At 37.0% G+C, this 12,703-nt stretch overlaps 1 protein-coding gene across 1 annotated transcript; it reads left to right on the top strand.

Moving 5' to 3' along the window:
* Positions 1–4,865: 4,865 nt before the first annotated feature.
* On the top strand, positions 4,866–6,386 carry LOC132639410 (uncharacterized). Its single transcript, XM_060355857.1, has 3 exons — positions 4,866–4,982; positions 5,348–5,960; positions 6,100–6,386. Exons 1-3 carry the CDS (start codon positions 4,866–4,868, stop codon positions 6,384–6,386), a joined length of 1,017 nt encoding a protein of 338 aa, XP_060211840.1.
* Positions 6,387–12,703: the final 6,317 nt, after the last annotated feature.

The raw sequence follows: 12,703 nt of genomic DNA, 5'->3' as shown, positions 1-12,703 counted from the left end.
ATTACCATTCAAAATTTCACTACTGATGTGGAGAGTTTGGCACTTCAAAGTACCCTTAGATGATGTGGTTAGAAGTTGGGGGTACAATATGCCTTTTAAGTGTTGTTGTTGTGCAGAACCAAAACATGAATCAGTACCTCATATCTTTTTGAGGTGTGAAGCTGCACAAAGGACATGGTCCTATTTCTGTTCAGCTGTTGGTTTTAACATTGCAGGAATGCATTTGCAGCAGGTAATCTTGAAATGGTGGACTGCTAATGTCATGCCTAGATTGAAATCTATTTTCTATGTTGTGCCTTCTATCATACTGTGGGAGATTTGGAAGAAAAGAAATGGAGATAAGCATAGGGATAAAGTTACCATTAGCAGAATCATTTATCAAGTTTCAAGTACTATTCAGCAACTTGTTAAATTGAGAAAACCAGGAATCAAAACAGTCCCACATAGGTGGCATGATATTCTCATAATACTTGAACAATTTGTACCTAAATTATAAGTTATGTGGAATTTTCCAAATGATGGAACTTGGAAGTGTAACACAGATGGTGCTACTAGGGGCAATCCTGGTAGGAGCTTATTTGATTTTTATGTGAGAAATAGCAATGGAGATCTGATTCATTCTCATGCAAAGGAGATGGGGGATGAGACTAGTACCAATACTGATTCAGAGGCACTAGCATTACTTGAAGCTGGTAGATACTGCCTTTCTTAACATGTTTATTCTTTCATACTTGAAACTGATTCTTTGTTAATGAAGAATATCTTGGATAGACAGTGGAACATACTTGACAATGCTGATGTACAGGTACTACACATATTGAGAGAGGGTAATCAGCTGGCTGATCACTTGGCAAATTATGCTCTAGATCATGGAGAAGTGATAGCCAACTCCTTTGCAGAACTGGATTCAAAAGGGAAGAGGATTCTCAATAGTGATAAGGTACAATGTCCCTATTTGAGAATCAAGACTCAGAGGAGATACTGAAGGAGAGATATGGTGGTGTGAAGTGGAGAGGCCTTTATCATTATACTCAAGTCCTTAGGGAGGAGAGTATAGTGATAGTGTTTTCTACCAACTTATTTTTCTATTTTGCAGGTTACATTGTCACTTTGGTGATTGATGAAATTCATACATGATGGAGGAATAGGACCACCTGGACTGCAAGCTCAAATACTTCTGTATATGTCATTGATCTTGTTGGTTATGATTTAATGTATACATGGTTCACTTTATATTTTCACTACTGTTTCATTGATCTTACATGCACAGGAGATGATATGAAAGCAGCCAAAAAAGTGCATTACAGGGTTCACATAACATTTGCAGACCTGTCCATAATTTGTATTAATGATCTTTCTCATAGAGGACATGATTTGGTATTGTTTTGGATATGTTATTCATCCATTGATCTTACTGCATTTAGACAGGATATGGATTTGGCAAGAAGCATAAGGCAGATTACAGCTTTTACAAAGGAATATGCAGAAGCTGGAAGATGCAGGTCATTGGATGCAGCATGGAGTTGGCACATAACTGATGCAAAGGCAAATATGATCCATGTAGGGACTTCTTTTCACTCAGTGGTATTAGCATTTTATGCTCATTCTGAGGGAAATATGTCAATATGTGGAGAATGTTTCAACCTTTGTAAAGGAAGATGGCTAACAAGCTGCAACAGTGAGGATCCAACAAGAGGAAGATTCTGTAATTTGGAGACATGGACTGCTGCACTCAAATACATTGAGATTGTGGTAGATAGCAGCATAAGGAGACAACAGAATTTGTTATGCATGGTTTTGAGGCTTGGTTTGATTCATTGGCGCTTGAAATCATAATGGACAAATACAAGTAGGCCATGCACGCAACACAATAGTCGGGGAAATAGTTTTAAACAATGTTACATTGCTTTTGCTTTCCTAGTTCATCTATTAGCAATTTGTAGAATCAATTTAAGACACATCACAAGTCTTAAATTGATCTTTAGTTTAATTTTGCATTACTTATTAGCCTTAGGCTACATTTGTAAAGACTAAGGATTTTGTTTTGAGAAAATATATAAAATCAGCCCTAGGTCAAAAGCCTAGTGGACTTTATTGGAAAAAAAAAATAACTTGGATATAAGATGTCAAAACTGGATCAGATCAAAAAATGGGTTTAAAGTTTGCTGGACTAATTCCTGAACTTGGCTTAAAACTCAATTTTTTTGGAATATTTGTATGGCTTATGGACTTAAGCATTTTTTAGAAAAACAAAGGCATTTTGGGGCCAAAAGCCCTACTTAAAGGGATAAAAATAAGAGGACATATACTTGGGCTGATTTTGAGACAATTTGGCTTTGGTGTGGATATGACTTGACCCAATTGAGCTTCAATGAACTAAAATGGACTTCATAAAACTTTCAATTTCCTATTAAATACTTATACTATAAAAACAGGAGATATACTTCATACTTTCTTATATGTACATAAATTAAAACCTATAAGAACTAAACTCATATCATTTGGTTCAGGGGCTGCTGCACCAGCTTTAATGACTGCTACTACCATTAATCATATTAACCATAACCATAATCCTATTGCCCCTACTGAACCAAATAATAAAACAACAGCCTCAACATCCACAATCCCAAACATAACGACCCCAAACCAATCAACCCAAACCGCGCCTAATAATTTTCCTAGAGGAGTGACTTATGCTAATCTTTTGAAGCCTAATGCAGGAGTATCACAACTTCTGGTTCCTCTAAAAACAATTACTTATGTCAATGGAGAGCCACATGTGGAATAGAATTCTACAGAGGTCAAGCAGTAAATTGTCAAGGAAAATCTTCAGTATGCTGTGCTGGGAAAAATCTGATATGAAATAATACACATCAAAGAATTAAGGACTGCTATACCGGAGCAGTCTGGTATTAAGAAAAGGTGTGAGATTGTTCTAATAAAGGAAAGACACATACTGATGAGATTATCACTATTAGAGGACTATGTTAGAATTTTATCTACACCTTCTGATTACATAAAAGTACACTCAAGGTACTGTCAAATGAGACCAATGATCTGGAGTCCCTAGTTTAAACCAGGTGAGAAAACATATCTGGCAATTGCATGGATTAGCTTTCCAGAGCTTCCTCCAAACTTTTTGGCAAAGAAAGTTGTATGTTCTCTGGCATCTGCAGTTGGAAAGCCGCAGGTTGTTGATTTGGCCACACTAACAAAACAAGGCCCAGCTGTGCAAAAGTAAAGAGGGAATTAGACTTGTTAGCATCACATCCTCAGAGAATTCATATATCAGAAAGAGATGAAGAAACAGGGAAAGTATTTTCCAAATGGGTTCCAATCAATTATGATTTTTTACCTAAGTATTGCAAACATCTCAAACTTCAAGGTCATGATGAAGAAAAATGCAGATCTCTTCACCCAGAACTACAAAAGCGATATAGAGATGACTTGAAACAGGAAAGTAAAAAAGAGGATATTAATAATTAAGGTAACAATGAACAGAGGAGAAATGCACAGGGTGGGAGAGGTAGAGGTGTCTATCAAGTGAAGCAAGAGTGGATACAGAGGAGAAAGAACAAATAAATCAAGGATCCAAGTGGGGTCATAATAGGGGAAGTCAGAGAAGAAAGTGATTTACAAGAAAGTAAGAATAAGGTGGATACACATAATACCTTTGATATTCTGGAAATTGAGGAAGGAGATGAGAAGGTTGAAGAATTTGATGTTGCAGGTGAGAAAGCAAATGAATCAGCTAATGAGAAGATTAGTGAACCTGTAAGTGAGAAGACAAATGAAGAAATTAAGGAAGTGGATACCAGGGCATCACAGCATAAGGAGCATCAAAAAAGAGAAGAAGATCAAAGCATTATCAAGAGCCCATTAAAAAGTGATAATGTCATTCATGATGCCCAAAACAAAGCTGTGGAAAGTACAAGCCAAAGTAACAACACAATGGAGAAATCTCATGGAGAATCAGAGGTTAACTCAGAGCAGAATACAAGTTCAGTTAAGTTACAACAAACAGGCAAAGATACAAGTAGCCAAAAAGAGAAAGTCAGTGCACAAAGTGAGAAGGTAAATCCAGAAGAAACAACACAAATACAGGAGGATACATCTCAATAAGGAAACAAGTCAGCACAGTCCTAAAATAAAAACAAGCAACATAGTGGTAGTAAATTACACAAAGTCCGAGCATCTGCAAGTTCATCCAGTGAAACAACAGGGAACTTAATCACAAGAGAGGAAAGGAGTACAAAGAAAGCTCTAGAGGTAATTAACACTCAGCATGATCCAAGATCTATGTCAAGTAATTCTAGAGGGAAGGACTTGGACACTCATTCCATAGATAACAACATTCTGGCAGTAGTTAGGGCAGCAGACCTCTCTCTAAAACATGTAGAAAAGGCAATAAGGAGAGGCAAGAAAAAGTAGTTCAGAGAAAATAGTGTCCCACCAAGTGGTAGGGTTCAAACTAGAAGAACCATACAGAAACCTAATGTTACATTATGAATGCTATCATTTGGAATATTAGGTCTGTAAACACAATGGAGGCTTTCACAAGGTTGATAAAACTGCATCAGAAGTTTCAATTTCGTTTCATTGGATTACTTGAACCTTTTCAAGATGCTGACAAGGTAGATGAGTACAGGGGAGGATAGGTTTACAACATGCTTTTGTTAACTGTTCTGATAAAATCTAGGCTTTTGTGGATAATATGTTTGAGGTCTCAGTTGTAGTGGATCATGCATAGCAACAGTGGATCATGCACAACAACTAACTTTCAAATTGAAGATTCAAGATACCCTGGAAGAGATGTTGGTCTCAGTTGTATATGAAAAGTGTACTCAAGTGGAGAGGTTGCAATTATGGGATTCTTTAGAGAGCCTGGAAATTACAATGCGCCTTGCTTGATTGGAGAAGATTTTAATGTCATCATTTCTGAAGAAGAAAAATATGAAGGGTTACCAGTCACCATGAATGAAGTACAAGATTTCAAAACTTATATTCAAAATTGCTTTATAGGTGATATGGAGTTCAAGTGGAGTAAATTCATTTGGTGGAATGGACAAAGTGGAGATGAATGTATATTCAAGAGGTTGGATAGGTGTTTAGGGAATCACGACATGATAAATTTCCTGGATTAGAGGTGTCACATTTAATCAGAACAGGATCAGATCATGCATCTCTTCTAATTTCATATTTTGGAGAAACTGAATCTTTTAGAAAACCTTTTAAGTTTCTCAACTTTTGTAGCCAAAGTGAAGGAACATTGGGAAGATGATTTCATGGCTAATCCTTTTCATTTGTTCTATTACAAATTAAAGAAGTGAAAATTGCTTTGACACAGTGGAGTAGGGATACTTATGGGAATATTTTTCAAGAGATTGAAACTTTGAAAGATGTGGTTAAAGTACATGAGATACAGTTTGAGTTACAGCCTACTCTAGCTAATAGAGAAAATTTACACAAGGTACAAGCTGATTTGAATATGTACTTGTACTTGGAGGAAGAATTTTGGAAACAGAAGGCAGGAATGCAATGGTCTAAGGATGGTGATAGAATTACTACTTTTTTCCATGCCTATGTCCAAGGAAGGACAAAGAGGTTGCAGTTAAGAAGGATTCAAGATCAAAATGATAATTGGATTGAATCTAAGGAAGAATTATCACAGGAAGCGATAAGATTTTTCTCAGATCAGTTCACTAAGGAAGCAGATCCAAGTGATTTTGAGATTATAGATCATGTTCCAAAAATGATCTCAGAAGAACAAAATAGGTACAGTGATGGTCTACCAACTGAAGAGAAAGCTAAAAAGGTGGTTTTCAGCCTAAATGGGGAGAGTGCTGCTGGGCCTGATTGTTTCACTGGCATTTCTTATCAAACTTGTTGGGATATCATAAAGGACGATGTTACTAACATGGTAAAAGCATTTTTTTGTCGAGCAGAGTTACCTAGATTCAGTACTCATACTAATATGGTTTTGTTGCCTAAGAAGGACATAATAAATACCTTCTCAGACATGAGACTAATTAGTTTGACTAACTTTAGTAACAAGATAATTTCAAGATTGATTCATGAAAGAATGGTAAATTTTGGCAGACATAATATCTCTAAATCAAGCAGGATTTGTGAAAGGAAGAAGTATTATGGAGAATGTACTACTTGCTCAGGAAATCATAGCAGATATTAGGCTTAGGAATAAATCTGCTAATATTGTGATGAAGTTGGATATGGCTAAGGCCTATGATAGGGTTTCCTGGATATTCTTGCTTAAAGTTCTTAGAAAGTTTGATTTTTCTGAAGTTTTGATAGACATGATTTTCAGGCTTATTAGCAACAATTGGTATTCTGTTTTGATTAATGGGCAACAACAAGGCTTATTTTAGTCTACTAGAGGTGTCAAGTAGGGGGACCCCTAGTCTCCTATTCTTTTCATTTTATCTGCAGAGGTATTAACTAGGAACCTTAATGCTCTACCATAGATTAATCAGTTTAAAGGTTATGGTATGCCTAAATGGAGTCATAGGGTGAATTATCTTGCTTATGCAGATGATATGATCATTTTTTGTTAAGCAGATGTTTTCTCTCTACATCTTATAATGGAAATTCTAAGGAAATATGAGCAAACATCAGGTTAGAAGATCAATAAAGAGAAGAGTACAATCTACATGCATAAGAATGTGCCTGGGGATGTGAGCATTACAGTGGAGATAGCTACAGGAATTGGGAGAAAAGTGTTTCCTTTCACTTACCTAGGTTGCCCTATTTACCATAGTAAGAGAAGGAAAGATTTCTTCACTAGCATTCTGATGAAAATAATGAATAGATTGCAGAGTTGGAAAGGAAATCTTTTATCATTTGGGGGTAGATCTATCCTAATAAAACATGTGTTGCAAAGTATGCCAATTCACTTACTGTCAGCAGTTAATCCTCCTATAGGGGTAATCAAGCAAATGCATAGAATGTTTGCTCAATTTTTTGGAGCAATACTGTGGGAGGTAAAAGTAGACATCAGGCATCATAGACTCATCTTTGTTTACCAGAAAAGGAGGGTGGAATGGGATTAGATCACTACATGATATATCTGTGGCTCTTTTATGTAAATTGTGGTGGAATCTAAGAACTAAACCATCTTTGTGGAGTGCTTATATGATTAATAAGTATTGTAGAAAAGATAATCCTGAGATTATACAATGGAAATATGATTCTCAAATCTAAAAGATGTTGTTGCAAGCTAGAGATCTCATAAAGCACCATATTTGGTGGCAATTGGGTATGGGAAATTTCCAATTTTGGTACGACAACTAGACAGAGATGGGTGCTCTATATTACATTGTTGATGGGTATGATGTGACTATTAAGAATATGGCTAATGTGATAAATCAGGGACAATGGGATTTGGTAAGATTGAGAGAAATTCGTCCTAAAGAGATGGTGATACATATCAGCAATAATATTAGACCTATTAAGGAAGAAATGGGACTAGACAAGCCATGGTGGAAATTGGATTCAAAAGGGGATTTCACAGTCAAATCAGCATGAGAGTATATTAGATTGAGGGGACAAGGTAGGGATATATACAAGTTCATGTGGATGAAAGGGATACCATGAAAAAGTTCTTTCTTTCTGTGGAGGTGTTGAAATACAAGTTACCTCAAGATGATGTTTTGAAGAAAATGAACTACAATTTAACATCTAGATGTTGGTGTTGCTCTAATCCAAAAGAGGAGACAATTCAACATCTATTTGCTACCTCCTATTCAGCTAATAGGATTTGGTCCTTTTTCTCTTCAATTGCAATTTTGAATATGGAAGGGTTGATGTTGCAACAAAGAATTGTCAAGTGGTGGACTGTACCAGTTAAGGGAAGACTGAAATTGATTTTTCAAGTTGTTCCAGCAATCATTAACTAAAAAATATGAAAGAGAAGGAATAGTATCAAACATGGTGGGAAGAGGTCAGTTGGAAGGGTTATTTACCAAGTCTTTGTAACCATTCAAAGATAATATAGAATTTTCCACCACCAAGCTGGTTGATGTGTAATACAGATAGTGCATCTAGGGGAAACCCTGGAAAAAGTGCTTATGGTTTCTGTTTAAGGAATGATGAAGGGGATTTTATATGCGCTCAAAGTGCAGAGATTGGAATCAATACAAATATTTATGTTGAGGTGATGGAAATTCTAGAAGCTATGAGGTATTGTAGGGGTAACAATTTAGATAATGTCATAATCCAAACTGATTGTGAAATGGTTTATAAAATTTTGGAAGAAGGATGCAAACCTCCTTGAGGAATAGTTGACTGGATATAAGAGATAACAACTGAAGGAGAACATGACTATCAAATTTAGTCATGTACTGAGAGAGGGGAACAAGCTTGCTGAGGCTCTGGAAAATCAGGCCTTGGATCTAGATTATTTTCAATGTCAGAAGGACCTAAGTTCAATGTGTAGAAGGATAGTCAACAGTGAAAAGTCTCAGATTCCTTATCTGAGAATCAGGACTATGAAATAATGAGAAGGTCTGCAGTTGGAGTGGGGGACAAGACTCAGAACTGGAAGAATGGATATATCAGGAGATGCATCACCATGTTCAAATCAATTGTGAGGAGAACATGGTGGTATTTTCTAACCATGTTTGTTCTTTTTGCAGGTCTATACAGTACATAAAACAATACACAGCAGAGCAAGAGGATTAAAGTACAAGATCTCAGGAATGATAAGCATAATGTGGATACAAATAGAGCATACATGATCCAATAACAATTCAGAAACAAGTTTAACACAGCACAGGAAGCAACACCATATGTTCAAAGCAGTCAATGGAGAAGAGTTAGACACTTTCAACAATCTCATCATATGAAGAATGAAGTTAATCAAAGTCTCGACCCTAATTTAGACCTAACAGTTTCGATGGATGTTTTATTTGTGGTATTAGCATTGTATGATGCTCATTCAAATAAACAAAAATCAAATCTACACAAGTCTAAACTGAGGTAGGGAGAAGAAGTATAGCAACAATATATGCAAGGAATATTGAGAGCGGATGAACTTACAAGACTAAAGGAGTTCAGTACCACTTGGAACCAGCTTAATCGAGCACAGATCCATCAAACGAAGAGCAATAACAACAGATTCAGTCCAAGGGTACCTAGATTCAAGCAAAAGCAAGGTCAAAGTCAGAGTATGAAGAACAAGAACAATAGCACATGGATAAAAGGGTTTTAGAGGAAGCTTCAGCACATACATGGAAGATATTTCACAAAAGATGCATTAACACAAGGAATAAGGAAGATGAACCGGGAAGACTCAAAGAAAAGGACTAAAATTATACCTATCAAGCTCAAATAGAAGTTGAGACGAGTTAATCGGAGGGGCAAATCAGTTCGATTGTCATCATCTTTGCACCATCAACAATGGAGGATGGAAATGTCGAGAAGAAAATATAGCGAGAACATAGGGCAACAAAAATCAGAGAGCCACTTTCCTAATTCGATTAGTAATACAAATGTAATTAATTTTTGCATTTTTGGGCTGGACCCAATTTTGGGCTAGCTATTGGTTTTTGTTGAACTTTCCTTTCCATTAAATAAAAAGCCCAACCAGGCATATTTAACTTTTTTTTTAAAATAGTAGTGACTCTACTTGGGAGAAATCGTGAGTGTGTTTTGGTCCGGAAATGAAGTGAGTTGAACACTTATACGGATTTTTGAAACCAAAAACCCCCTTTCCTAAGGGTACATTTTGCCGGAATTTTGAATTTACGATAAGTATGACACTTTGTGATAAAGTAAACACTCTTAAGCAAATAATTGCATTAATCACATATTGAAGCTCGTAGGTCAACCGTATTCTATAGATCCTTACCTTCCCTAGGATGCTTACAACCTCCCCTAGGGGATAACCAAAACCCTTACCTCAAACTCTGGTCCTAAAAGCATTTTTCTCTGGCTGGATAAACCTTTTTTACCCAGTGTTCCTAATTTTCCTTAAATAAATTAGGTGGCGACTCTAAAAATACTAAAATCCATGTACAGCGCTAACAACCATTTAGTAGCTTTTATGCACCCGCATAAAAGTGAACTGTAACAACGGTAACCAAGGAACCTATATTATAACCCTCCCGAAGCCTCTACGGCGAGAAGTATGCCAAAAAACTGCCCGTTCACCTTATCGATCAAACTTCCTTAATTAGCTCAAGATCCAATTTCCAATATTTCCTATACTCGAATTTCCTTCACAACTGATCCCCGAATATTAGAACTGTTTCTGCTGGAATTCTCTGATTTGAAAAATTTGTACCTCCGAACATGACCAATAGGTCCCACAACATTTCTCAGAATAACGCGAACCTTTTATATATAAACACACTCATAGCCTACTCTAAACCGGTAAAATACGCTGATTTCGCTAACCTTTCTTTCACCCTTCTAAAGTCGTTCTTCGCACCACGATTTCTTGGAACCACAGGAACACAAGTCCGAAACGATGACTTACTCTAGCCAGAAAAGAATACTTGATTTATCGGAGAAACTTTAAGCAATTCCGTCAAACTGATCTTACTCATAACCGACTTTGCTACTTCCAAGTCTTCTTAAACCTTCAAAACACCATACTGGAACCCACTGAATACCTCGCCGAGCCAAGTCCATAGGAAAATCATCTGATCACTCTAAAGACCTATTGCAACCATAGTACCTCCTCGAATCATTACTAAGCCCGATGTAAACCATTATAACTGTCCGAATAACTGACCATTATAAAATACCATCAAGTCTACTTACAAACCCCAATAAAGCTCGATAAACCTGCCATACCTCAAATCTGAACTATGACCCATCGAATCCGTGAAGGTGATTTGCTGGGAAACCCATAAGTCCTTTTGGAAAATATATACATAGTCCATCAAGCTTAATTCAAACAATTCTGACCCTGAACGAATTTACAACCCCTGAATACCACCAATAATCACTCGAACCAACTCCAAACCTTCCGAAAACCAATCAGATTCCTATCACCCATCAGGGGCGACTAATTCTAGTCCTTTGATATTCTAAAACTGCTCACTCAAGCTATCCGATTAGTAATACCCACCACATAACACACTACCACGAATACGGTCTCATCTCGAAAATACAACTATAACCTTCACATTATAGGAATTTTCAAAAATCGGCTCCTTTAACCCATACTAACTCATCCACTGTAGAGTGTTACGAAATTATCCAATTGTGTATCGCACAAGCCACTTCCATAACCCTCAACATGTCGGTTACCTGGAATTTGCTTCTCACTAGTTGCTGATCACGAAACCTCACGAAACTCTATCATATCACTTAGTCCATTTTTTGTAGATTCCCTTTATTAAGCGTACTCACGATCACACCTTATCTGAAATATGTAAGATAACATCTCCATAACCTATACTGACCCAAGTAATCCCGAAGATATACCTCATTTTTACCGATTCTCAATCAACTATGCTTTTTCCCGACTTTTCAATCCCCGAATTCCAATCAAATCACAATCATTGTCACCTTCTAACCATTTCTCGAACCCACTCAACAGAATACTGCAAAATCATAAGTCATGCAATCTAGCTGAATCAATCCTGGAGATAGTAGCACGTCACACACTCTACACCATAGAGTTCCCTTAACTCACTCAACTCTAAAACTGAAAACTTTCTAAATCCAGCATATCACATAAACAGTCCTACTATTAATCTGACGTATAACCACCAAGGTTCCTTTGCTCAAATTCTGAAATGTTCTCTACAACTCGAATTAATTCAAACCTCATCATTAATTTACCACTTCAATGCCTTTAAACGCTACTCACCCGCGAAGAATCAGCTCTTGCCTTACTTGTTGAACCGGATCACCTCTAACCATTCGCGCAATTACCCCTTTTATTCGATCAACCCAACCGAGTAGTAACACCAGTAATAGTAGGAACTAGCCAAACTTACACAATTGGTACAAGTCTCTCAACCCTAATTTTTTTTTAATTAAGGAAAAAAAAAACTAAAGTCGTTCTTATTAGTCAACCACCGGCTCACCTTGGCCCACGGCTTAACCAAACATACTAACTCGACACTGAACCCTTGTGTCTATTGTACCATGCATGACCGCAACATAATCCTCGAATCACTAGCTCTCGATTCTACGATATACTTACCATTCCTCTAAACACGAAGAACCATTGAACATACCCTTTACCGAAGGACTAGGACCATAGCTGCCCAACATCTTAAGTCTCCACTCGTCACAAGTGACATTGCTTTCCGATCTAATAACGATAACCACCTTCCTAAAAGAACCCATAAACCACTACCATATAGTCACATCGAAACCCAACTTAACTTTTCACAACCGAATACAAAATCCACTCTCGTATAAATTGCAACCTTAACCTGACGAGCACGACATAGACCAATTGCTCCCTTCTTAATAGCGGAGATTAGTCTATCCAAATCCTCTTTCTTACACCTCTGTCCTATTAACACGAAAGTGCTCATACCCAAATACCCTAAGAAATATTACTTTGCTACGTGTTTCCCACAAAAGTTGTCCTTCATGACCTTATTCTCTCTTCTTTATTACATGCGATCACTATACTTTTGTCCAAATTCGATGATCCTTACCGAACTTACACTCGTGCCACGCACACCTCATAATACCCTGACGAAGTTGAAACGTATTC

The sequence above is a fragment of the Lycium barbarum genome, chromosome 5 (genome assembly GCF_019175385.1).
Source record: "Lycium barbarum isolate Lr01 chromosome 5, ASM1917538v2, whole genome shotgun sequence".
Classification (NCBI taxonomy): domain Eukaryota; kingdom Viridiplantae; phylum Streptophyta; class Magnoliopsida; order Solanales; family Solanaceae; genus Lycium; species Lycium barbarum.
Note: the sequence above shows the minus strand (reverse complement) of the source record. Positions and strands in the feature narration are given on the sequence as shown.